General features: G+C 41.3%; 1 protein-coding gene across 3 annotated transcripts in view; it reads left to right on the top strand.

Annotated features, from left to right (window-relative positions):
• Positions 1-26911, top strand: part of plcb3 (phospholipase C, beta 3 (phosphatidylinositol-specific)) — a 54289-nt gene extending 27378 nt beyond the window's left edge. For 2 of the 3 annotated variants that reach the window (XM_026161722.1, XM_026161725.1), the window contains exons 3-34: positions 7154-7222; positions 8312-8449; positions 8769-8848; positions 8939-8992; positions 9208-9280; positions 10558-10658; positions 10757-10923; positions 11351-11497; positions 11596-11753; positions 11960-12042; positions 12313-12397; positions 14900-15047; positions 15201-15299; positions 15382-15455; positions 15541-15637; positions 15834-15918; positions 16476-16600; positions 18900-19054; positions 19140-19301; positions 19391-19490; positions 19632-19736; positions 20600-20703; positions 20801-20936; positions 21375-21416; positions 21564-21673; positions 21779-21879; positions 22047-22203; positions 22926-23002; positions 23589-23678; positions 23778-23835; positions 23992-24078; positions 24453-26911. In XM_026161722.1, the coding sequence (XP_026017507.1) occupies positions 7154-7222; positions 8312-8449; positions 8769-8848; positions 8939-8992; positions 9208-9280; positions 10558-10658; positions 10757-10923; positions 11351-11497; positions 11596-11753; positions 11960-12042; positions 12313-12397; positions 14900-15047; positions 15201-15299; positions 15382-15455; positions 15541-15637; positions 15834-15918; positions 16476-16600; positions 18900-19054; positions 19140-19301; positions 19391-19490; positions 19632-19736; positions 20600-20703; positions 20801-20936; positions 21375-21416; positions 21564-21673; positions 21779-21879; positions 22047-22203; positions 22926-23002; positions 23589-23678; positions 23778-23835; positions 23992-24078; positions 24453-24764 (3579 nt within the window). In that variant the 3' untranslated portion in view covers positions 24765-26911. The remainder of the gene's footprint in view (positions 1-7153; positions 7223-8311; positions 8450-8768; positions 8849-8938; positions 8993-9207; positions 9281-10557; positions 10659-10756; positions 10924-11350; positions 11498-11595; positions 11754-11959; positions 12043-12312; positions 12398-14899; positions 15048-15200; positions 15300-15381; positions 15456-15540; positions 15638-15833; positions 15919-16475; positions 16601-18899; positions 19055-19139; positions 19302-19390; positions 19491-19631; positions 19737-20599; positions 20704-20800; positions 20937-21374; positions 21417-21563; positions 21674-21778; positions 21880-22046; positions 22204-22925; positions 23003-23588; positions 23679-23777; positions 23836-23991; positions 24079-24452) is intronic. The other variant, XM_026161723.1, reaches the window with a different exon arrangement.
• Positions 26912-27389: the final 478 nt, after the last annotated feature.

The raw sequence follows: 27389 nt of genomic DNA, 5'->3' as shown, positions 1-27389 counted from the left end.
TATCAGTATGTGTGGCTTTACTGCTCAAGTCTTTTGCAGTTTCCTGAATTGTGCAGCGTAATGTTTCAGACTCTGAAGTGAAAATGAAAAGGCCCTTTTAAAAAAATAGATCTCTGAATATTAAATAGAAAATAAACTTTTGAGCCGCTCAACAGCTGAGCAAACACATTTGTATAAATGTGTTTCACTTGTACTTAGCTTTCACTCTTCTGTCCAGTTCCTCCTAAAACTCTTTAGTGGGGTTTCGAGGTCATTTGATGCCGACTGTCGGGTTCTTTTATTCTGAAGTTTTAGATCATTATCTTGCTGTAAAATGAACCGCCAACCGACCAATCTCTCCTCCTTTCTCACCATTTGATAGTGAAACACAGCACCTTTTTCTGCACTACAGCATTTTCCCAGTAAAGATTTAGAGGGTATAGTAACCCAGATTGTTTCAACACAGCCTTTGTACAGAAATGGGATTTGTAAGTAATCAAATGTTTGCACACCTGCAGAATTTTATTGCATAAACCTTCAAGGTCAAATTAACACCTATTGCTTCATGAAAGCTGAAACAACCCGTCTTCTATATATACGTCTGCTATTTTTTTCCCCAGCAGCCTACCACTACCTACCCTTTAACCCTGTATTTTGCACAACTCTGTTGCTTGTGAAGCTCGCACACAAGAATTTCACTCACATGTGCTGTACCAATGTACCTGCACATGTGATGTGACAATAAAAGTGATTTGATTTGATTTGTCCAAGTACAATTTCTTTTTTTTTTTTAAACAAGCTCAAAATTTTATTAATACTGTTCTAATAACAATAAAAACTAAGAAAATGTCAATTTTGAGGAAAAATCAGTTATGTCACATTAAACACATGCAAATAGAAACACGACTCACAACCCAAACAATTAGTTCATTCTTTGTTAATTGTAGTTGTGGGTACTCAGGGTATATCTGTCACTGTTTTACTTGCAGGTACAGATTTGGTAATGTGGTTAAACTGCTGGCTCATTTACAGCCTGTAAGATGTACTTAATTTTCTCTTTCTTTAGAGACACCACTCAAATATGCATTTTGATTAGCATAGTATCTGTAAAGACTTGCTTCTTTTGTCGACATACAGACTACCGGCTCGAAGTTGGTAGAAGACATACAGGTGTTTGTGTCTACTTGCCTGCATGTTTATACTTAATCTTGTTGTCTGAATATACCTGCAAGGTTATTAATCAACACATTAAATATATATTCAACAGTTGCTGCTTTAAGTTAGGCTAAGCTAAGCTACTTTAGCCCGACAAAGTTCTTGCCTGACTTCGTTTCTATCGTAGTCTGTCATTGCCCCTACTCAGACCTATTTCTCCCCAACCAGTTACTTGGAAACCAAGGTATCTGCCTGAATGTGATGGCATGCCAACAACCGGTTTGGCTAGGATTATAATGATGAAAGGGACCAAAGTGAAAGCAGTTCCTCTTCCTCAATTTCTTGTTCAGTAGTCATGCCTGGCAGCTAATATACAGAACTTTCAAATTGCAATATAAAATATCTCAGACATTGGTCACAGCACACACCTGAACAATGCTTAACAGTGTTAAACCCGGCCGTCTCGCTTATAGGCTACTTGAGATTTTTATTTGAGATTTTACAGCATTGAGAATTTAGTTGCAAATTTGCACACGATGGTCACTTCACCCAAACTGAGCTAAACGTCCAGTTCAAATTTCTTGTTTTACAGGCCTGTGAAGTGTGATGGGTTGTGAACTGCACGCGCTTCTATGTCACTGATGTTCTGGTTTCATTGTGAAACAACGCAAACAATAAATTTTGTGAAGTAGACAAACCCAGGAAAATGATTTATGCTGATTACAGTTTCAGGTTTAGCTGAGGATACGAGTGTGACTGTAATGTCAGTTTCAGTATCAAACTCAGTTTTAAGTGTGTGTGTTTGTGTGTGTCGTGGGCTGCGGGTGGCTGCACACGAGGGCCTTGTTCAACCTGGCACTGATCCATGCGTGTTTGTGTTTCATGACCAATCATGATTAGTCCAACTGTTCTTGTGTTTTACGAGTTTTCATGTGCGTGTTCAGCCCGGTTCACCCTGTTTTTATTTGCACTTTGAGACACTGTGCGGTGCTCATTTTGTTCAAGTCCCCTCTCAGTCTTGTTTTTCGTCTCCATAAACGATGATGTTTTCCATTTGGACGGACCTCGGCTCTCTTTCATGTTTTATTGTTTGTCTCAGTCTTAATTTTTCCATTTATTCAGCATCTTTTCTCCGTCTCTGGTGATTTTACAGTAACACGCATTATAAATCACTCTGGATCAGATCTCCTGCTAAGTGGCTGAAATGTGAACGTTCGCGTTCTCGCTCTAATGTTTGCCGGCTTTTCATTTTCACTCTGAAGACGACAGAAATATGAAACAGCTGAGTGAGGAAGAAAGCAAGTTAATAGAGGATTACGGGCAGAGTGGAAGAGTGGGATCAAACTGGTATAGACAGAAAAAATATAACAAAATGACAGAGTTATAGAGCTGTCCCATGCTTCACAGGGGTATTAAGTGTTCCCCCCTCCTCCTTCTATAAACACCTTGCCAAGTCTCCCATCAGAGCCATAAAACAGTTTAAAGCTCTCTTTGTTTTACGTCTCTGCTGTTTCTGTGTCCTTTAAAGTCCTCTTCTGTCTGTTACCTCTCCACTGCTGTGCACTGATTGGCCCGTTGGGTCCCAGCCAGAAAAGTCTAGGGTGGATACGCACGCCGTCCTGGCCTAACTGTCCCTGCTAGTGTGCATGTATGAGCGCTCAGGAGGTATCAGTTTCCTTTTATGCCGTCATTGTGTGCCATTTGATAGGAGCTGTGATTGGTCATTTGAGACGTATTTAGCAGCGGTGATCTTTCAAACACACACTTGGGCGCGTCACAGGAAAGGAGCGGCGCTCCCCTGATTGTTTAGTTGCCCTTTCATATTATTCTAATCTTGAGAAAATGAATGGGGGACGGCGGCGAGGCAGGAGAGACTAGGGGAAGCGGGAAGTCAATCAAAGAAATGAAGGAAAGGAGTGAAAGTGAGCAAGGCCCTAATCGCAACGCGGCAGCGTTTTACTGTACTCACTTCAGTGACTAAATATAAACTGACCTACTAGTTATTGCTGGATCAAACTCACCTCTGCACGCAAACAATAAAACATTAAGACACAGCCTGAGCTACAGCCCCCACCCCCCATAGCTATGAATGATGATTAACCCAGCTCTGTGTGGAAAGTCAACCGACGTCCACCTTTTAAAGTTATATTTCGCATACCGATATCCACATAAAAAAGTGAGAAGCCTAAGAGTTTTTGGTTAATTTTTAGTTAAGAAAGAAACATCAGCTTTTAGATTTACATGTTTTCTGTTGATTAAACGAGACAGGTTATGTTGCTCCCCGTGTTTGTGCCAGTCAGATTGGCTCCTGGGCGTTGCTTGTATTGTATTGCGTGGACAAAACAGACAACTACTCATCTCCTCTTACTGTAGGTAAGAATGGGAAGAGTTGTTCTTCCAAAAACAGGCCTGACTCTACCTGCGAGATCCGAGACACTGGATGGACCGAGTTCAGCTTGTGTGCTTCTTCTTTCTTGCCCACTTTTTGTTTGTAGTATATTGTTTTTCTTGTTGCCATATAATAAGTCTTTTATTGTTGAACTGGAGTGGCATGATGGTTTGGATTATGAGGGGAAAGAAATGTGCTGGGGAGGGGGGAAGCTGTCACAAGTCGGTGTACTCCAACTGTCCGGCTAAATGGGGAGCGTTGCATCAGGAGGGTGGTCGCTTTGCACAGTTTTGTATTTAATCCTTTCGGCGACGCTACTTTATACACTCTTGACATGCCTCGCTGTCATCATGTCATACACCAAACACAGCCTCCCAGTTTTGTTGATCTATTTAAGCTGCAGAGCTTCCCATCTCACCCTCTGGCATGTCAGCTCCGCAGCTCAGGAGGGCCCAGATGCGAAAATCAGACTGTATTCCTGTGATGTAATGAATCATTTCAAACATCAGTTGTGTGGCTGTGAGCGGGACTCTAGCCAGCCCTAGGGTGGAGTGTGAGATTCAAGATGCCGGGTAAGCCTTCTTCTTGCTTCCCTGGCACACTGAGCATTATCTAAAAGTTTATTATTTAAACAACAACTGGCGTAATAATGGTCCGTTTAATATTTAACATTGAGATCTGGATCATATCGTTTGATTCTTATTTGCAGGTGCCTGTAGATTTCTAAGCTGTCATTTCTTTAAGTTTATGATGTGTTGTTGATGTTGGCCTGAAATTTGAACTTCACAGTTCATTGTTGAGCTTGTAAAAACAACACAAAAACAAACCCACACAGCGGAGGAAGCGGTGTCACATTAACGTACTGCATGTTTAGTGCAGTCTTTACACTAGTTTACATAATGGCTCGCAACAAATGCGGATAATAGCCCACTATTACGCAGCAGTATGTTACATTAGTGCTTTTGTGGTTTATTAAAATAATTCACTTATCGAAAGAGCGACAGTTTAGTATCACTTCCTTGGCGTCAGCGCGGAAACATACATAAAACATGAATTGTTCTGAAGGGTGCGCCTCAGCTTTTCTTTGGTGGGAACACTGTCAGCCACCTGCCTATGTAATCCACAGCAGAGTGCAACAAGTTCACAGTAATCGCTGTAAAAGGAGCGGGTGTGCATTCTGGGAAATGTAGGAAATCGCTAACTGAAGCAGAAGTGCACACGGCAGGAAAATTTCTCGGGTCCAGCAAAAACAGTAAATTAAAGTAATTTATAGCACTTTATCACAACATGGCTCCTGGAAAACTCATAACCCGAGTCATTCAGAGCAGTAATGAGCCCGCAGCTGAGTCTGAAGTGATAAATAGAGGGAGCTGTGTTTGGTCTTTGCACAGAAAAGATGAATGGAGCGCTACAGCTGCCGTTACTAGCTTAAATATTACACACTGAAGCACACGGATGCACACACACGCCAAATGGGCAGAAGGATGGAATATGTCAGGAATGTGCTTTCAGAGAAGATCGACCTTCACACAGACTCACACACCACGTCATGCACTTGGAAACACGACCTAGTGGCAAAACACAGATTTCATTTGGCACATTCTGCCGATCACATGCTGACACATTCGTACTCATCCTGCGTGAAGGTTTTCTCGCGTTCTGTGTATCCAATGTGCACTGACTTGCAAGGCTCTTCCACACACAGACACACATGCGCTTGCACACTCACACATACACACCCTGTCTTGCTCAACAGGTCAGGATGTTTCACAAGTCGCAACCTGCACATCAAGGATATGTCTGCGTGCATTATCACTGGTGTTGAGTGCGTGTGTGTGTTAGAGTGCAAAAATGTTAACTGTTAAGGACGCGCGCACACACAGTCCGCAGACCAACTTGTAGACTCATTTCTGTGGTCTCCAAGGAGTCACCATGGCAAAGGCAGAATGAAACCATGGCCTGTGGGAGAGAAGACATGTGCGTGCGCACATAAATGTGTGTCCTACAGACCCAGAAGTGGTTTATTCCCCCAGGAAGCAAGTTATTCTCCACAGGCCAATCAGAGGACAAGGTTTGAGACAGAGTTTAATCCAATTGGTCCAACACTTCTGACCTTTAATACTCGCAACCAATCCCGGGGGAGGAGACAGTCTGCAGGGCGGTAAAATCACAACCCGAGTGTAATAATGACATAGGAATCAGGAAGGGACGAGTTTAAATACTGTGAAATGTTTTTGCTGTTATGTTGGACAGAGCATACAGTGTGAGCAGAACACGGAAAAGGAATGAAAATGGCATGTTTGACAACATAAACGAGTGCAGACTCGTGCAAAAAAACACAAATGCTTTATATTTTTCACTGATGAAATCATAAAGCAGAGTCATAAGGTTTTTAAAGCAAAGCCGCTCAGACCCAGAAGGGCAAGCGAGGATAAAAAGAAGTGACTTGGTGACATGGATGAAGTAAAAACAGCTTTGGGGAACGAGTGTTGGACTAAACAAATATTTACTCAAGGCGATGCATGCATCCTCACGTGTGTTTATGGCTGGATTTACGACCACGCTCCCCTCCTCCTGTCCGACCCTTCCATTTTTGTCTCCCCTCGTCACCTCGAGGCTAAGGGTGTAATTGTTGCCAGTCGCTATTACAGAGTACCTCTTTTTCACTCGTTTCTGTCTCCGTTTTTCACTCGTTTGCATGTGCGTGCATGCGTTCATGTGTGTGTATATATTTGTGCCGCAGCATCAAACATGCAAATGTTCTCCAAAGATCTGTCCTCCCTGTGTGTGTGCAGAGTCCCTTGCCATTTTCTGTCTTCCGTCACCCGCACAATTCATATGTCACTGCTTGTGTCTTGTGTCTAGAGAAGCGGTGGAGTCTGATGAAAGATAAATAAAAGAGGTTTTAATGGAACGAGGTAGACGGCGCATGAGCTTTTTGCCTGAGGAATTAATTTCTTGCACAGGCTTTTATTCAAGTTTTTTCTCTTTCTCCCACACTGCTCCATGCAAGAGCAGCAGACTTTTGCTCTATCAGCATTTCTGTTCGCTGCGTCTTACATAAACTGCTAACAGCAGTAAATAATATGTTTAAAACCCGTATGTGACACGAGAGCGGTGGTGCGTAAGGAGGCTCGGCCACCGTTATTGGTTAAAGCACGTTTTCTAATCGAGATTTTGATAATCCAAAACACCCCAAAACCTCCTAATAACTAATAAAAATAGATTCAGAACCACCAGAAACACATGTGATCATTTCACCCAAATTTCTCTTTGATGAATGGATGCACTTTATTTTAATCAGTCCAGCTCTCTGCACAGAGAGTGTAAGGGCTTTTATTTGTGCTGCATGGATCCTGTGTATTAGATCTGTTTTTCCTCTATTTATTTCTATGAGTCCATCAAGTATTTCTTGATTTATAATCATGTATCACATCAGAAGCCCTCAGAGTCAGGGAAACAATATATGTGTGCATGACACTGTGTAGAAACAGATGAACTTACACCTCACAATTTCCTCTTTCCCCACCCGTTTAATAGGCTGACTGATAAAGATTAGTTGTCCTGCTCTCACACGCTTTCACTGAGTGTTTGTGATAACACAAATCTTTTGATATTCCTCTCCTGTAGGATGTCGAGATTTTGGACATCAGTTACATCAGGGACACCAGAACGGGAAAGTATGCCAAACAGCCAAAGGTTGGTAATATTTGTTTATGCCTGTGTGGGAGAAAAGAGGGGGGAGAAGCTGTTACTTTGTCCCCTGACCACAAACGTGATGCTCAAATGTGACTGTCGCCAAACGATTCATGTGCGTTTCCTCTCTCAGCTGATGGTGCAAAGGTGACGGAGTGCTAATGAGGCTGATGACAGATGGACTATCAGACAGGAAGTGATATAACCAGCGACTGTTAGTGAGGAAGTCATTGTGTAAGAGCCTAGATCTGACCAAGGCAGAGTGTGAAATATGGGCGCGTATTAGTGGTAAACAATTCAAACACAGATGTGTGGCGAGTTCATTCTGCACGTTAAAGTGTTTATTACAAATGGTTCTTGAAATGGTAAGATAAAGTCTTATTTTTTATGTCATACCGTGGTTATAGTATGAAAAGTGCATTAGAAATATTGACTAAACCTGCTATAATCAGTGGATGATATCTCTGTTATTAAAGAGCCTTCTCATAATTCATGGTTGCACTTCCTCTCTCATGTTAGCATCTGTGAATCTAGGAAACCGTCAGCGACTGTACGACACCTTTGAGATTTACAATCTGGGGTGAGACTTCCTGATTTGGTCTCCATGTGAAGTATTTACCTGCTTCCAACCAAATCCTGCTCGAATTTGTGCCCCTTACCTACAGATTCTGTATTTTCATATGTTGATATGTGAACATTGGTAGTATGGACGCCGTCTTTGAGCATTTTGCGTGTTTCTTTAGCACTATATTCCCTATAAACAGTCTATAAAGAGTGCTCCTGGCTAATGTATTTAACTGAAATGAAAGAGAGACATGATGTCACAAGAGTGATCTATAATTGACAGAAAGCCATTGAGTGTTAGAGAGAGTTGGTGGAGGGAACACAGGGGTGGGCTAAAAAGGAGGAAAGAGTCGTTTGGTTAATTAGATCAGGGCGCTACACCGCATGCATCACATTTAATATCCTCAGGAGATGGAGACACGGACGAGTTTTATCTGTCCGCTCAGTGTTCAGATCGTTGTTGAATTTGCTAGATCGTGTCCGTGTAATGAAACATCCTGAAAAAGCATAAATATCTTTGTGTGCCAGGACGCAAAGGTGAAAGAAGTGCTGGGCCTTACTAAGGAGGTGAACGGAGAAGGGAAGCTGTTAACCGTCGTCTATGGCAATGACCTGGTCAACGTTTCTTTCCTCAACTTCCAGGCCATGCAAGAGGATGTAGCGAAGGTAACCACAATTCTTAACTAGCTTAACTGTCCAAATAATTTATAGTTTAATGTATTTCCTCCTTTTCTTTTCCTCTTTTCCATCCTCATGTCCCCCACTGCACTCCTACCTGTACAGCTGACTTTATTCCCTCAAGCCTTGAGCTGATTGCTTACTTTACTTTGACATAAAGGCGTGCGTATGTTAAGTAGCTAAAAACAGAGATTAATTCCTGTGTGTGTCTGCTACACTGTATATAGTAACTGTTTCACCAAGGTTTAACATGAGGTGAACAGTCAAACAACCGTCTTTTATCCCTTTCATGTCTGTGTGTTTCCAGATTTGGACAGATGAGCTGTTCGCTTTGTCCACAAACATACTTTCCCAGAATGTATCTCGGAACACCTTTCTTTACAAAGCGTAAGAGTTTGTGTGCGTGCCGTCCTACAATACTGCGAATTTTCGATGATTAAAAAATACTCATACTTGACTGTTCTTTGTCTTTGTCAGGTACACGAAGTTAAAGCTTCAAGTGAACCAGGAAGGGAAGATTCCAGTGAAGAAGTGAGTACCACCCTCGCCAACCACTTTTAAACTGCTCCTCACTTCTTCTTTCTTTTCCTCTTCTTTGTCTCTCTTCCACTTTCTCTCTCGGCTCTTTTATAGTGACTCTGATTTTTTTTATGTTTACAATCACTTCTTAGGTTTCTGACTCTTTTTGCTTGCACGCGTCACTGTAAACATTTGATCTGAATGTGATTTTGTACTTTGTCTTTTAGTGTCATCAAGATGTTTTCTGATAAAAAGAGAGTGGAGACAGCTCTGGAGCAGTGTGGCCTCATTAATAACAAGGTAATCACTCAATAAAATCACTGATCACATGGATAGTCGACATATGGGTTTGGTGAACTGGTGTATGCATCGAGAATGGCTGAAATGAACTGAACTGCGGAGGCGTTGCATATAGTTGTGTTCTTGGTGTGTCTTTGCAGTGCAAGGAAGGCAACAAAAGTTGGCAGGCCTGTGGAAGAGTAGCAATAACAGAAAATAGTAAGATTTCAGTGGGTTGCAGGACAAGACATAACACGTGAAATGCTTGTTTGTGGATTTTGTTACAGAGAGAGGCTAGCTGCTGCCTGTACTCTTACACAACAGTTAACATGCTGCTCTTAGAGGCATGTTTGTATTCAAATAATATTGGCCTCACAGTTTTTAAACACAGCTTCTAACATTTCTAGCTTTTATCTGTAGCCACATGTTACCCTGAGTTAAAAACCACCTAGCAAGCTAACATACAAATGTAAATCCTTTGTTGTACATAAAATAACTGCATACTAAAATACAAATTGATGAAACGGTTTAATAATGCGGTGAAAGCACTGAAAATACAGGTGAACTAATAAATGAACAGGTAAACTGGCTGCTTCAGCTACTACATATAGCTAGCTAAACATAGTATAGCTAGCTAACTGACTAGCTTTGATTACTGCAACTTGCTCGTAGTGTTTTGCTAAACTTTTTAATTATTACACAAAGTGCAACTCTTTCTCTTACAGTACTTTCTTTCACACCCAATAAAAACCTCTTGAAGTTCATTTTAGCAACAATGGAAATAAACCAATTTACACAGCAAACTAAAGATTGCCATGAATCTTGTTTTCTCGACAGTGTGCCTGCGGTTAAAATGTTAATCATGGTAACATGCTTTCTACGAAGACTCTTTCTAAAACAACTTTCTGCTAATCTTTGCTTGTATCTGCTGTGTACAGTACCTCAGCCCTGTGGGTTTGAGGTAAAATTAGTTTTTTATTTATTTATTTTTAAAAAAAATTTTTGATGAGTCAGTGCAATCTTTCCTAAAATCAGTTTGAAGTCACAAGACTTTTTTTTTCTTGAAGAGATACCAGATTGTGCAAAATGTGCTGTCAGCATTTCTCTGTAGATTGCTGTACTCTGGAGCCTCCTGCTGGGTACTCAGAGCAATGCAGCTTATAAAAGCCTGTTAATATTCTCTCTAGACAACAGCACATAGCAGTGTAATGTAATGCTGTCTGTTGTTTATTAACTTATCAATGTGTGTGCTTGAGGCAGAGCCTGTTTATAAAATCAAATCTGTCTTTTTGCTTCAGTCAGAGGGAATAAAGCCAGATGATATCACCTGGGATGCCTTCCAGAAGCTTCTGGACAACTTATGTCTTCGACCTGAGATCCAGAGCATCTTTGAGGAAAGGTGCGCTTTAAGGATGCTCTAGCTATAGTCTTAGGATTTCTAGTAAAACTCTTGCGTACATGTTATACACTCGGACTCTTATTTTGTCTCTGCTCCAGTGGCTCCAAGAGGAAGCCGTTCATCTCTTTGGACCAGCTAATGGACTTCATCAACCGCAGGCAGAGAGACTCCAGACTAAACGAGGTGCTCTACCCCCCACTGAAAAGAGACCAAGTCCGACAGATCATGGAGAAATACGAGACCAACACCAGTCAGCTGGAGAGAGGTCTGTAACTCTCTGTGTGGCATCAGGCTTTTATTCAGAGCTGAATCAGTGGATATGATTGGTTGTTTTTAAAACTGACCTATTACAATTTCATGTCTTTCTCCTCAAACACGCATGTTATTTAAAGTGCTGTATGCACTATAGTTCTTGATGACCCTGATGAAGCGATAGCAGGCCAAAAAACGTTGGTAAAGTACTAAGGCTGTTCTTTATCTGTGTTATTATATTAATAAACCTGTGAACAAATTAGCAGCAAAGCCATAACTATGTTAGTCCGCGATCTGCGAGATGATTGGCTGTCCTGCTGCAGCGATCACATCTGGCTGCCCTCTGCGCCTGTTGATGCCTCTCCTAAGAACAGCAGTCTTTGATCTGTTGGGATGTTTCCGGCTGTTTTGAAACGCTGTCATCGCGTTCTTTCTTGCAGACCAAATCAGTTTGCAGGCATTCAGTCGGTATCTGGGGGGAGAGGAAAACACCATCGTACCTCCAGAGAGGCTGGACATCATCGACGACATGAACCAACCGCTCTCTCACTACTTTATCAACTCGTCACACAACACGTACCTCACAGGTGTGACATGTAAACGGCATGCATGCAAGCGTGATGGTTCATTTGCTGGGCGCTTTTTGGTTTGGCTTTTTGAACCCATAGCTCTTCTCGTATCTTAGTGGGCCAGCTGACCGGGAATTCTTCGGTGGAGATGTATAGGCAGGTGCTGCTCACCGGTTGTCGCTGTATTGAGCTGGACTGCTGGAAGGGCCGACCACAAGATGAAGAACCCTACATCACCCACGGGTTCACCATGACCACTGAGATCCCCTTTAAGGTGGGAGCTGCTGCAGAAATGTCACAGGCACAATTCTGCTCTCTTTGACGTTTTTGTTTTCCTCTTCATCAGCTTGATCAGTTGCAGTTTTGTGTCATTTTTTACTCTTGTAAAAAATTTAATGTGGAGTAATTTTCAACAAACAAAACCTGTGCTGAGGGATTGTGTCCAGTTTTGAGTTTTTATCATTCTTGTCTTGACTGCAGGAAGTGATTGAAGCCATAGCAGAGAGTGCTTTCAAGACCTCGCCATACCCCGTCATCCTGTCCTTTGAAAACCACGTGGATTCGTAAGTTGCACGCCTGTGTGTTTTGTCAGGAGTATTCAGATGATTTGGTCTTCTGCAGACTCTTTGCATTAGGGATAAGCACAGCACGCTTGAGTTCAGGTTATTTAATACCAGACCAGATGCAAATCCAATCCTTTGAAGGAAATGCTCGCTCTGTAACATGTGCAGTGTTCAGAGTGCAAAACATTCCTAAACCAATGAAGGGTTTATTGGGTTAATGATTTTTAGGACACTAAACCAACCAACCAACCATTTCCTCTGTCCTTTCAGAGCAAAGCAGCAGGCTAAGATGGCAGAGTACTGCAGGACAATCTTTGGAGATGCGCTGCTCATCGAGCCATTGGAGAAATATCCAGTAAGTCATCTCTGATGTGGATGCTGAACTTTTCCCTCAATTTGCTGCTGCCACACTTGTAAAAGTACCGAATTTCCCAGAGGAACCCACCCGAGGGATTAATAAAGTTTTATCTTATCTTAAAAGTGTAAAAGTCCAAATGACTCCAGATGTCTGAACAGATCGGGTCACTGCTGGGCTGAAAAACTTGAAGCTTTTTCCCCCCCGTTCACCCAGATAGAACCCAAAGTTTCTAAACCCTGCACTCAGTGAACAGTGTATTAGCAAAGACAGATAACAGGCTTCTAGCTGTTTCATGTGTACTCAGCCTTTTTAATGGGGTTTATAATGAAAGGTAACATCCCACGAGCCTGAACATAGCTCTAGTGCATGACTTGAAGACCTCCATTTATACCAGGTAGCCAATGATCAGCCTAGATTTGAATCTTTAGCCATGTACTTGTTTTATAATCAGCTCAGCGAGGGGGTTCAGATAAAAGCAAATCAGCAAAAAGGATAGAGCATCATCTTGGTATATACTGCACTTGATGGTGCTATAGGCTAGAAGTTGGCTTTTGATGTTTTTCCACGGCTACAATGAGTTTTTAAATGATAATTAGCAGCACCCTCATGTAGTTCCACATTCAGTGGTGTGAATGCGTGGGGGGTTTAGGTCATGTGTTTGTTTTTTCAGTCTAGTTTTAGATGATCACTCTTTCTCTCTCTTTCTGAGTCTCTCTGTTTCTCTAAAAATATACAATTTGTCCCTTTTTATTTATATAACAACTTTGAAGTTTTGTTTTTTTTTTAGTTTTAATGATTACATTTGCTGTTCCTCAAGGCAAATTATTAAGACACTAATATCTTTTTACTCGTCTGTCACGGTGTTACTCAATTTACAAACCATCAAATACGATTGCACTCCTTATGCCGATCAGCTTGTGACCTGACCCGTCTTGGCTTTTGGTTTCACAACGCACAAACAAACGAACAAGAAGTATCAGCTGGTTCAGTCCCAACCGATGGCCTATAAAAAAATGTAATTACCAAGGTAGAAACATCTCATCATGGGTAAAGCCAATGAGCTCTCTCACAACCTTATTGTTGCAAAACATACTAATGGCACTGGTTACAGAACAATTTCTAAACTATTGAAGGTTCAAGCAAACACTGTTGAGGCCATAATCCAGAAGTGGAAATGACATCATTTCACCATAAACCAGCAACGACCAGGTGGTCCCCACAAGATCTACAGAAAGACCTGCAGTCAGCAGGCACCATTGTTTCAAAGAAAACCATAAATCATGCAGTCAACCGCCATGCCCTGTATGCACGCTCATCATACAAGGCTGAAGAAGCATGTTTAAAGTTTGCTGAACAACATTTAGACAAGCCTGTGAAATACTGGGAGTCTATAGTCTTGTCAGATGAGACCAAAATTGAACCATTTGGATGCAATAAGTCACACCATGTCTGAAGGTTAAAGGGACTACATTTCACCCCGAAAACACCCCACCAAGAGTGAAGTTTGGAGATGTGAACATCACGGTGTGGTGTGGCTGTTCTAGCAAGCAGCACTGGCAAGCTTCAGATAAAAGGAAGCTAACAAGGAAGGATGGGTGAATGGAAAATGTACCAAGACATTCTTGATTAAGAATCTGCTGCCATCTGCTAGGATGATGATGATGATGAAATGAGGATTGATGTTGCAGCAAGACAATGATCCCAAACACACAGCCAAAGAAACTTAATTTGTTTTAGAGAAAGAAAATAAAGCTGCTAGAACGGCCCGGCCAATCACCTGACCCGGATCCAATTTAAAAAATCAGGATTTGAAGAGTGTTTGTGTGGATGAATGGGCCAAAATCACACCTTAGCAAAGCATGCGACTAGTTTCTCCATACAGGAGGCTTTTGCTCAGTATTAAATACATTTCAGTAAGCGCGTTCAACACTTGCATCACTTGCTGACATCTGGTGAGAATTTCACGTCAATAGCACCTTTAGAGATATATTTACTTAGAAAATTGGAGGAGTTTCAACACTTATTTTAGCCTATGCATTTCTAGTTTCAAGAGTCATAGAGGCCAGTTTAACATTACCAAACTGTTGAAAACTGTGACCTTGTTTGCTTTGCTTCTTTTAGCGCAGACTCATTATTCATCTCAGATAAAGGCACATGTGCTTCTTTTTATTGCTCAGCTCATTCAGTCAAGTAAAGATAAGAAAAGATGCTTTATTTATCCCCAAAGCTAGAAAATTACTGTGTTACATCACCTATAACGTTAACCGTAGAACAGCTCGAAGTAAAGTAGAATAGCTTGAAAGAAAACCAAAACGATATAATATGATAAAGAAAAAGGGCAAAACTTGCAGAAAAGAAGGAGCACAAAAATCGTATTTTCTAGTCAAATATGTGTAGCTCTAAAATACCTCTTCTCATATTTAAATATCAAGAAGCTCGTCAATGCGACTACATTATTCTCCTCCCTCTGACAGCATGGTGTTATCCTTGTGATTTTAGCTGAGCGAAGGTCAGCTGCTGCCTTCGCCGCAGGAATTGATGGGGAAGATTCTTATCAAAAACAAGAAGAAACATCACCATCACCGACCCTCTGAGAGTGGCAGCATAAGGCGCAAAGAGCCAGGGGAGCAGTCTTCGCCTCACAACGGTAAAGTGCAGGCAATCACCCGTTCTCCCCTGCTGGGATAATAACATCAACTTAGCCTTTGTAATGTGGTAAATGATTGTAACTGAAAACGAAGTTGATGTAGACGATCAAAAGAATTCCTGTTAAGCTGATAGTTTGCTGTTGCGTGTGTAGACTGCCCTCTGACAGAAGAGGGAAGCCAACTCCTGTCCAATGGAGAGGAAAAGCTGGCTGAAAGGATGGTGAAAGACTCCGAGCCTCGGAAGTCCATTGGTGGGTTGAAGAAACAAAGGATCCCAGCACATTGTAGAAGTTGTCTTATGTAAAGTTACTTTTTCTAATCACACCCTACCAGGAGGTGAAGGAGAGAGCGAGGAGGAGGAGGAGGACGAGTCGGTGGCAGAGCTGAAAAAGCCAAACTCCGACGAGGTAGGTGCCAGCAAGAGGACTGATGGATTGTTTGACTGGCTGGTATTAGGCTGCTTTATGGATTAGTGGTATCTGCCTCCCGCAGGGTACCGCCAGCAGCGAGGCGAACGCCACGGAGGAGATGTCAAATCTCGTCAACTACATTGAACCCGTCAAATTTAAGACCTTTGAATGGGCAGCTAGTAAGTGTGTGTGTGAGTGCTTAACGGAAAAGGAAGGATGCATTCACTTTATCAGGCAAAAACTGCGAGTGAGAGGAGCAGCCGTGTTTATGGTGTAGCTCATTAGCCAAACAGACTCACTCGCAGGTAGCATCATCTTGTCACAGGTTATTCTGACTTGTTTTTTTCCCCCTTTGCTTCTCATTTCTTTCAACAGAGAGGAAGAGGTTCTTTGAGATGTCATCGTTTGTTGAAACCAAAGGCATGGATGCCCTGAAGAGCTTCCCTATAGAGTTTGTTGAGTATCCTTGCAAGCTTAAGTTTAAAAGTGGTAAAAAGAAGTATTTGGGCAAGGTTTAAAAAGTACAATTTATGGTTTCATGAGAATTTACTTGCTGAATTATTATTTACTGGGTGTACTGACTTTCTCAAATCTTAGGAATAAAGATTAAACGCACAAAAACTGCTGGTAGGCATACTTTCCTGTCTGTGTAGTTAGGCGGGCTAGCTTTTCTCCCTCATTTCTAATGTTCGTGCTTCAAGTTAACCGCCCATCAGACTGTAGCCTCAGTTTTAGCGGACATTGAAAGTAGTATCAGTTTTCTCATCTGACTGTAGAAAATCAACCAAACAACTGTGTTTCTCTAAATATCAGCTGCGCTGTCAGTCCTTCTCAACAGTTTTTGACATTATTGATGGAGGAAAATGTCTCATCTGGTTTTGATCTCGACCTTAGACCAAACACCAGTGACTCTTTTTTTCTGGTGCAGTTTACAGTGTGTAATAAATAAATAGTTTCTGCACATGTGCAACACTCTACCTCTGTATACAGTGTTAATCCTTAGCAGGACTCCTCCAGGTACAATAAGAACCAGCTGAGCCGAATCTATCCTAAAGGAACAAGAGTAGACAGCTCCAACTACATGCCTCAGCTTTTCTGGAACGTCGGATGCCAGATGGTGGCGCTAAACTTCCAGACACTTGGTAAGTTGTGCTACTTTTAGTCTTGGACATAAAGAAACTGGATGTGTTTAAAAGTTAAGCCTAAACTGTAAGACAGCAAACCCTTTGCATTCACATCATGGAACAAATTGGGACTAACTTGGAACACCAAAAAGACTCAAGTATTCAAACCCTAACCCAAAAAATAGTGATGATGTCCTATAACTTCAAACTACCCTCATTCTACATGGAGCTACTTTTATACAGGGTGGGCCATTTATATGGATACACCGTAATAAAATGGGAATGGTTGGTGATATTAAAGTCCTGTTTGTGGCGCATTAGTATATGTGAGGGGGCAAACTCCTCAAGATGGTTGATGACCATGGTGGCCATTTAGAAGTCGGCCATCTTGGATACAACTTTTGTTTTTTTTTCAATAGGAAGAGGGCCATGTGACACATCAAACTTATTGGTAATGTCACAAGAAAAACAATGGTGTGCTTGGTTTCAACGTAACTTTATTCTTTCATGAGTTATTTACAAGTTTCTGACCACTTATAAAATGTGTTCAATGTGCTGCCCATTGTGTTGGATTGTCAATGCAACCCTCTTCTCCCACTCTTCACACACTGATAGCAACACTGCAGAAGAAATGCCAGCACAGGCATCCAGTATCCGTAGTTTCAGGTGCTGCACATCTCGTATCTTCACACCATAGACAATTGCCTTCAGATGACCCCAAAGATAAAAGTCTAAGGGGGTCAGATCGGGAGACCTTGGGGGCCATTCAACTGGCCCACAATGATCAATCCACTTTCCAGGAAACTGTTCATCTAGGAATGCTCGGACCTGGCAACCATAATGTGGTGGTGCACCATCATTGTGGAAAACTCGGGGAACGTGCCAGCTTCAGTGCATACAGAGGGAAACACATCATCATGTAGCAATTTCAAATATCCAGTGGCCTTGAGGTTTCCATTGATGAAGAATGGACCCAGTATCGTTGTGCCCCATATACCACACCAAACCATCACTTTTGTTGGTCCAACAGTCTTGGAGGGATCCATCCAATGTGGGTTAGTGTCAGACCAATAGCGGTGATTTTGTTTGTTAACTTCACCATTCACATAAAAGTTTGCCTCATCACTGAAAAAAATCTTCTGCGTGAACTGAGGGTCCTGTTCCAATTTTTGTTTTGCCCATTCTGCAAATTCTGTGCACCGATCTGGGTCATCCTCGTTGAGATGCTGCAGTAGCTGGAGTTTGTAAGGGTGCCATTTGTGAGTAGCTAATATCTGCCGAAGGGATGTTCGACTAATGCCGCTCTCCAGTGACATGCGGCGAGTGCTACGCTGTGGGCTCTTGCTGAATGAAGCTAGGACAGCCACTGATGTTTCTTCATTAGTGACAGTTTTCTTGCGTCCACATTTTGGCAAATCCAACACTGAACCAGTTTCACGAAACTTGGCAAGCAGTTTGCTGACTGTAGCATGGGAGATGGGTGGTCTCGTAGGGTGTCTTGCATTGAAATCTGCTGCAATGACCCGGTTACTGCGTTCACCAGATATCGACACAATTTCGATCCGCTCCTCACGTGTTAACCTCTTTGACATGTCAATGGCTGTGAACAAAGAGAAACTTGTAAATAACTCATGAAAGAATAAAGTTACATTGAAACCAAGCACACCATTGTTTTTCTTGTGACATTACCAATAAGTTTGATGTGCCACATGGTCCTCTTCCTATTGAAAAAACAAAAGTTCTATCCAAGATGGCCGACTTCTAAATGGCCACCATGGTCACCACCCATCTTGAGGAGTTTGCCCCCTCACATATACTAATGTGCCACAAACAGGACTTTAATATCACCAACCATTCCCATTTTATTACGGTGTATCCATGTAAATGGTCCACCCTTTTACATGCTTTACATGCAATGGGACTCAGAGTGGACAACAAATCTTCATGCCACACAAACATTGTCCCCCAGCACAGGCTGAAGCCACTCCATCGTAGTGTTTGCTTGGATTGAACTGGCACCTGAGTATGGGCAACCCATTTTTTACTGGCCTTAATGGTGACAAATTCAACCGGCCTAAAATTAAGCTTTGAGTGAAAAGATGCTAAATAAACCCTGCAAACACCTGGTGGCACCATCTAAACGCTCTAACAATTATTAATAGCTATGAATAATATGCATTTATCATTACTGTGGTTTATGTATTTGTAAAGTTGTTTTAATTTGGTTGTCTTTCAAAGTCTTTAGTCAATTAAAGGTTGGAATTCTGATGCTGGTTGATACCAATATCTGCTCTGTTTTGTTCTTCCTTACTCTTAGACCTTCCTATGCAGCTGAACATGGGTGTGTTTGAGTATAATGGCCTGAGCGGTTACCTGTTGAAGCCAGAGTTCATGAGAAGGACAGACAAACACTTTGACCCTTTCACAGAAAACATAGTAGACGGCATAGTCGCTAACACGGTCAAAATTAAAGTAAGACATATCTGAGTTCAGTATTTGCAATTTCGTTGCTCCCGTGAGTGAAAAAATGACAAATTTGTAACCCAACATCTACCAGGTGATCTCAGGCCAGTTCCTGACAGATAAGAAGGTTGGTGTGTATGTGGAAGTGGACATTTTTGGACTTCCAGCTGACACAAAAAGGAAGTACAGAACCAAAACATCTAATGGGAACTCGCTGGACCCTGTGTGGGATGATGAAATGTTTGTCTTTAACAAGGTAACAGACGAACAGAGCAGGGTTCGCATATCTTTTAAACCTTTATCTCTTGCTCTCTAAACTTCTCTCGTGGTGTCAACACTCTCCAGGTGGTCCTCCCTACACTGGCCTCTCTGAGAATAGCTGTGTTTGAGGAAAACGGCAAGTTCATTGGACACCGGATTCTCCCTGTTTCGGCTATTAGGCCGGGTAAGGAAATAAACACTCTTGGCATCAAACAGTCACTATCAGAGGCCATCACTGATACTTTATTTGCACTCAGTGGGAACATCGTACATGGTCTTTTACCATCTGTACTAACGTCAGTTATTTATTTCTTCCTCCTTCTAGGCTACCATTACATCAACCTGAAGAATGAGCTAAACCAGCCGCTTATGCTGCCGTCACTTCTGGTTTATACTGAAGCTCAGGACTACATCCCTAATGAACACCAGGGTAATGACACCATGCAAGCATCACTCTGGATTAATATGTCACACAAACAGGCTAAAAATAAACTACATCCACAAACCTTTGAGGCATTTCTCTTTTCTTCTTGCATTCAGCAACGTTTGCCAAATATATCCTCGACCTAGCTTATAGATAACACTTTTAAAGAAGCAACTTTTAAACAATAATTAGTAGCAGATTTAGCTGTGTGGTCACCTGACCACCCTGAAGATGACACTAGCCAGCACATGTTTGTGTATAGTTTTGTCTCTAGCCCACTTGCATATGAAGGTGTTTTATTATTTGGTCAAGCCATGCTTCAGTGTTTGGATCTGGATTTTTTAATTATTATTTTTTAATTACTTTCATTTTCTTTATATGTATTGTATCTGTTGAGCAATAACTTTTTGTGGAAATACTTACTTCTCTAAGTCTCATACCTTTTTAGCTAAAAAAACAGAAGTAGAAATTGAAATTGTTACCTTTAGCTAACTTTTAGCTAACATGTTTGTCTTCTCTGTTTGTTGGCTAGTTGTTATGATATGATATACATGGCAACATGTGGCTTTAAAGGAACAATTTTAATAGTTTAAGGTTAGTTTTGAAATTCACTTATTTACTGTTTTCCTGAAATTAAACTGTTTACTCTACAGACATGAGCGGTATCAAAGTTAGCAACCAGCTAGCCTAGCTTAGCATGGCAAAATGGAGGGCAAAGGGTAGCATGACTCCCACAAACAGATTTAAAAAATGAATCTACCCTAAAAATGAAAACTATTCTCATATTATTATTTTGTCAGCCATGTTTACAGCACAATAAGTTACACTAACCTGTATATTGTTTCATGGATATCTGTGTGTGTATTCAGAGTATGCAGAAGCTCTCACCAACCCTATTAAGCATATCAGTGAGAAGCACAAGAGAGAGACACAGCTAGCTAGTCTCTTAGAAGACAACAGTGAGGTGAGACAGGTATGTTGATCACATTAGTTCCCCCACACTCTACTTTTACTTTCGCCTGCACACTTTTATTGTAGGTTTTAATTCATTACATGCCATTTTCACCCAGCCTCTCACCAACCAGCCCAAAGAAGGAGAGAACAAGAGAGAACTCAGTCCAGGATTTGGAATCCCCTCCCCTTCCCCAACACCCCATCCCCCCCCAAAGGAAGATCCTCCTGATGTCATCAAGTTACCTGCACCAGGTAGTCACAAACCTTGTCTAAATGATTAAGTATATAGATTCTACAGACCTGCACATGTGTTTGCTTGTTATAGTTGCATCTATAGCGTAATAGAAATTGTGATATCTTGAAACTGTATTGCTGTGTATTAGCACTGTGCAGTCTTGGTCCAAGACTCTATTATATGTTGAAATTACCTAACGAAATATGTTCACATATGTGTCTTTGATAAAGCTGTGAAATGACCTACTTTCACTGTGTGTGTAATTCATCCACGTCCGCTATGTCAGTTTTTCACAAGTTAAAGCGTCAGGCTTTTCAAAATAAGACTTTTACAGTCCTTTTTTTCTAGCAGTGGCATCAAGTTCTGTTTATTTGCATCTGAGTCATTTGTCCATCATCCATTTCATGCGCCCTGTGTGTGTGTCTCCTCTTGTGTTTATTTCTCTTTGTGCGTAGTACAATCTCAGAAGGAGGACCTCATAGGTACTGTCCTAACAGGTAAGGTCATCCCAGCTTATTCATTTCACTCATTTCACAGAAATCTCACACACAGCTAAGTGTGCAAAAATTATTTTGTGGTCAGGCTGGCCAAGATGGAAATGACAAGTTTACAGCAATATTTACGCTGGTTTGTGTGTTTGTCAGATGTCAAGGTTCAGTCTGTAGAGGAGCTGCAGCAGAATAAACATTATGAAAAGCTCCTTAAAAAACAAAGAAAAGAACTCAAAGAGCTGCGCAAGAAACATCTGAAGAAGGTACGCACAGACGGATTTAATTATCGAAACTAGTAATTGAAGTATCAGTTTGTTGCTTGTTGCCTTTGTGCTGCAAAAATAAATTGGTTTTTGTGGTTTGTGTAGGTGTCTAATCTAAGTAAGGACCAGAAAACCCAGCTTCAGTCTGACACCCAAAGGAAACGCAGCCAGATTGAGAAACAACTCAAACGCAGTTTCAAGAAAAGGTAAGGATGGACATGGGGGGTAACTGGGCAATTTTTCCCCTGATGTTGGGGGGAAAAATCCTAAAATATGAAAAAAGGAACCAGTGATGGAAAATAGTTTTTCAAAAGAATGCTAATGAAATGTGTTAAGGAGATACTGAAATTGCTTACCTGAAATTGTACCTCAGTGAGTCCCAGGAACTGGTGCAGAGCGAGTTGGCTGCCTTGGATGATCTGGAGAAGCAGAAGAATCAGCTGAAAGAGATTCACATGCAGCAACTCCTAAAACTACGTGAAGAGCTTTTTGCAATCGAAAGAGAGAAGCAAAAAACACACCTGCAAGAGGTAATCTCTCTCTCATAAACGCACACGCACAGCTCTTGCATGTACAGTGCTGTGAACTACTAGTACTTCCATAAGATTTAAAAGGGTAATTGTAATTGGTAAGCACATGCCAGGCTGCTAATCAAGCGCACTTGATTATTTATCATCAGGTACTGTGAAAACCTTCAGAAAAGCGAATGCTTTGTCAGTTTTCTGTGCTGGAGCATTCTCGTGTGTGTTAACACAATGCCACGATCTTCAAACCGTGGAATGCTCAGAGAAACTGCCAAAACTTCATCTCAGGCTCTGCAGACCTCAGTTAGCGTGTTAAATGTTAAAATTTATGACTCACACCCAGCATGGTGGTGGAGGTGGGATGATTTGGGTTTGCTTTGCAGCAATAGGACCTGGGTACCTTGCAGTCACTGAGCTAACCATGAACTCCTTTGTACACCAAAGTATTCTATAGACAAAAGTGAGGACATCTGTCCAAAAGCTAAAGCTTGGCTGAAACTGGGTCACGAAACAGGTCATTGAGCTCAAGCACAGCAGACAACCTACAACAGAGTGCCTGAGTAGTTGTGTCACAATGCTCCAATCAAAGTCCAGACCTCAACCTGGTTGAAATGCTGTGGTGTTACCTTAATAGAGCTGTGCATAAACAAATGTCAGTGATTTGAAGCAATGTTGTAAAAAGTGCAGTGATTTGCTAACAGGTCGTCTTTTCTGGGCTGTGTTTCTAGGCCCACCAGAAGTTGAAGGAGATTGCCAGTGAATGCCAAGCAGCTCAGGTGAAAAAGGTCAAGGAACTATGCGAGAAGTAAGTCAGTCCATTTCTACCACTGGGGGGGATGTTGCGTGTGTCAATCATGCAGGCATAGTGTGAATGTTCACTGCTAGACGGACGAAGATGTATGTCTTTTTAAATGTTTTAAAATCCCACCAACGTTCCTGAAATCAGTACATTAAAGGACTATTAAATGGATATTAAATGCTGGATGCCACAGCAGCTAAATGTGACTTATGGGTCATATGTGTCTACCGAACTGAAAACACCACATCTGAGCACCAATATTGTAAAAACCTCTGCACCAATTTTTTATAATACACTTGTTTGAGTCAACAAAGTGTAAAATGCAGCAGCCAGACGTCTTACTGAAACCAAAAAAAGAGAACACTCCTTTTTTAGATTTATTTCTAGTTTTTGTTTTGTTTTTATTATGTTATTATAATTTAACATGAATGATCAAATGGAAAAAGCTGAGTCAGAAGGAATTTGTATCAGATGTTTGGGGGATGACAATCTCCTTTTAGCTACTATGGTATATTTCATTTTTGCTTTATCTGCAAGATTGATTTGATAGTCCTTGTTTGGACCTACTATCTGTGTGTCACTGTGTCTGCAGGGAGAAGAAAGAACTCCAGAAGATCCTGGACAGGAAACGACTAAACAGCATCAGTGAAGCCAAGAACCGTGAAAAAGACAAAGCTGAATCGTAATAATTTTTTTTAAGCATTAGTAAAGAAAAAGTCAGCCTTATCTTAAAGAATTGAATTCCTCACTCTTCTTTTCATCCTTATATTTTTCTCTTTAGGGAACTGAATGAGATCAACAGGAAACACATTCAAGATTCTGTCTCTCTAATCCGTGGGGTAAGTACTCGCCCTAGCGCACACACACTTCATCTTTTATCACCAGCAGTCCATTTTTCTTGTTTATAGCTCATATTTCTATTATTGATATCAACTTCAAAGCACTTCCTCTGTCTTTGTTTTTGTTTTTATTTTTTATTCCTTTCTGTATCCCAGCTGGAGGAAGCGCAGACCAGGAGAGACGACAAGCTGCTGCAGAGGCATCGGGACGTCCTACAACGCATAGACGAGGAGCTTCCACAGGTGAGCAAAAGAAGCGAGACTAAAAAAGTTGGATCTGCAAAAAATCTCCAACTTGTCCAAAGTTAGAAATACATGTAGCAACAATGCTGGCATCTCTATAAATAGAAATAAAAAAATGACAAAGATAAGCCCAGGGGTTTATTTTTAAACTCTCACTTTAGGATCACAAAAATGAAACCAGTGCGGAAGTTCTTTAAACCTGCATTGTTTCTAGTGACCAGTAGGGGGCGGCACCACTGGTTGCAAATAGGAGATCGGCTGTTTACTGATGGTTACAGCTATCTTTTATATACAGTCAGTTTCTTTATTCCAGTCATTTCCTGTTGTAGCTGAAATGAAAATGTGTTAACATTTTGCCTCCGTGTCGTCTGCAGCTTAAGTCTCAGTTGGATCGGAAACTGGAAGAGGAGTATCACCGCCTTCCCGAGGAGATCTGCCAGCACCTACAGCTCGAGCTGCAAAACAAAAATCTCCAAAAGAACGCGCTGTTCTCCGCCTTGTCCAATCATAGCAGTCCCAGTACAGGCTCGGGCCCGCCCTCCAACTGCTCCACGCCCTCTAACTCGTCAACGCCCAGTCGGAGCACTTTGCACAGGAGCCGGGACAATAGCACCGTCTCTCTGGCCGATTCCACTTCGTCGTCCACCACGCCCGTCTTGTCAGACGCAGAAATGTCGTTCAATTAAAACTTTTACTCGTTCAAAGGAATATACAACAGGGGTCTATAGTGATTGTAATGTGGGATAGTAATGATGTAGAATATTTACTAATTTTATTCTTTCTTTTTAATCCTGACCTTTTTTGGTCTTGTCTACAGAGCTATATTATTTTTTATTTTGGCCGTTTTTGTCAGAAAACTCATTGTGGATTATGTTGGAATAATTCATAAGAATCGTAACCAGAGCTGTTTTGTTTCATTGTTCTTTTCTTGTCTTGTTTTTAATGTCGCCCCCCCGTCATTCCTATTGTTTTGTGTGGTCAGTCATCTTTTTCCCAGGCTTATAATGGCTTTAACCTCTTTTGTGGACGTTTCTGGAAAGCTTTAACCTGTGCAGAGGGGGGAACATAATTATAAACCACATAAGTAGCTCCCAGCTGCTGAGAGTAATGGTAAAGGGGTACTTCTCATTACAAATTTGATCAGCTTTATTTCTTCACAGCTTTATCTCCTTGAGAAAGACGGGGAAAAGGAAACAACCAAAGGAGATTTTTATTTTTCCCAGTTGTTATGAGGTTAGAAAAATGCATCCCAGATGTGAGCATGTGAGTATCAGGACGGATAAAACGGGAAAAGGGTGATTTTAAAATTCCATTACAGCTGAACTTTTAGCTGTAATGACAGTGGCTGACCAGCAGGTGGTGCTACAGCCTTATCCATTTTATTTTTTTTAAATTGGTGATTTGAGCTGTCTGTGCATGCAGCCTGATAATCCTATTAGACTGTACCCCAACACACACGCCTGCACATGCACACCTGGATTTGCCGCGTCATCGGTGGGGATGAAGCCTCTGCCCTTTAACCCTCCATGAAATTGCAGCCAATGAGGAAGGAGCAGAGGAGGGAGGGGGCATGAGCGCACATCCATCTGGCTACAAATTATGAGGGGTTTTGGTGACGCAACACTCGCTTTCTAAAACATGTGGGCATCTCTCTCGACACATATACACAGTTTATTAGTTCAGAAACCCAAAGTCTCTAAAATCCTCATCCCATCCAATCTGCTCCACATAGCTGCGTATTTAACGCACAATAGGGACAAATCAAAATAATTTTTTCCAAATATCAGAGATTACGACACTCAAGGGAATTCGAGTGTGTATGTGTGTGTGGCCAGAACTTAATCTGTTGATGAGGCATCTGCTTGTGGGGACAGTAATACTTCCTACTAAATGGGGAGAAGTTGGTGTGTATGCACTTCTGTTGGTGCAGTTAGTTTGACTGGAGAAAGACATCAAAAGCTAAAGTAGTGTCATTACTGTAGACGACAGTCTGATGATGACACAGAGCGGCACTATGACATCTTAATGTAAAAATGCACTCATTTTTCTTCTTTTTTTTAAATTAAGGCTTTCTATTAGCGTGGTATTAATTATTTAATGCTGCTTGAACTTCACTAAAGCCTCAAAAATACCACTTGCATGTTTCCTTTTTTTTTTTTTAAATGGACATAAGGTACATGTACATTTTATGTTAGCTTAAATATGCCCTTCCCACACGGTTCCTTCACTGTACTGGATAGCCAAAAATGGTGTGTGGCATTGTGATGTACAAACTGAATGGTACATTTAAGTTAAATATCAGTTTCTGTCTCTAGCAGAGCTCCCTGTTTGGCTGTATATATTTTGATTTTTGCTTTTGATTTTTTCCTCTTTACTTTTTTGTCAGTTTAACAGCAGCGGTCTTTGTTTTCTTTTCTCGTCCTCATCGAAGGGGGAAACGATGGTACTTTCTTTGGGTACCGTGTAGGTATTTAGCTGTATGTGAATTTTACTACTGACCACAAGTGCTGGTGAAAGATGGAGGTGAGAGAGGTCAAAAACGGCTGAGAAGAGAAACGTGGGTTTCATTTAAATGTTTTCTCAAAGAAAATAACTATTGGATGACGTTTTGGGAGTCCTGTCTTGTCCTCTCCTGCGTCCATCCTTCGATGAGCACTGGCTGCCTGTATTGTCTGTCTGATTGCCCCCTTCACACACATCATGTAAACTGTCATCTTTTGAAACTGAATTTTATACAACCTTTTGTCTTTTATTGTGATTCAAGTCTTTATTGATGAAAGACTGTGTCTATTCAGGCTGCTGAAAAATGAAACCCTTCATATCAAGTCCCCCATCACAGACTCAGTATGTGTGTTATTTTTTTTTTGGCATTTTAATATATCTGACGATTTAATGGCGCTGTTCTTTGTTCTCAAAAAGGGAATCTCTGAAACTAATAACAGTTTTGCTTTGGTTGGTTTTTCATATAGGTCAACAGTAGGATAGCCGCGACAGGCTCTGATGATTTTCTGTGCCATGCTCCACAGAGTAGACCTACATGTGCATGCTTATTTGTGTAGTGTGTTATAGATTTGAGCCTTTATTTCCAACGTTGGTCTCAGAGGTGAAACTCACCAGTCTCAAATAATTTTACTTGCCAAAAATATCAACATACTCCTCGCAGGTCGTCTGTTTTAAAGGTCAGCTTAGTCCAAGCAATTACTTTTTATAGTGCCAAATCACAGCACAAGTCATCTCAGGGCACTTTACATAGTAAGATCGAAACTCTATAATATTTTAAAGGGGAAAAAAAAACAAAGAGTTAAGCACTT

The sequence above is a fragment of the Astatotilapia calliptera genome, chromosome 3 (genome assembly GCF_900246225.1).
Source record: "Astatotilapia calliptera chromosome 3, fAstCal1.2, whole genome shotgun sequence".
NCBI lineage: Eukaryota > Metazoa > Chordata > Actinopteri > Cichliformes > Cichlidae > Astatotilapia > Astatotilapia calliptera.
This window is presented reverse-complemented; position numbering and strand designations above follow the sequence as displayed.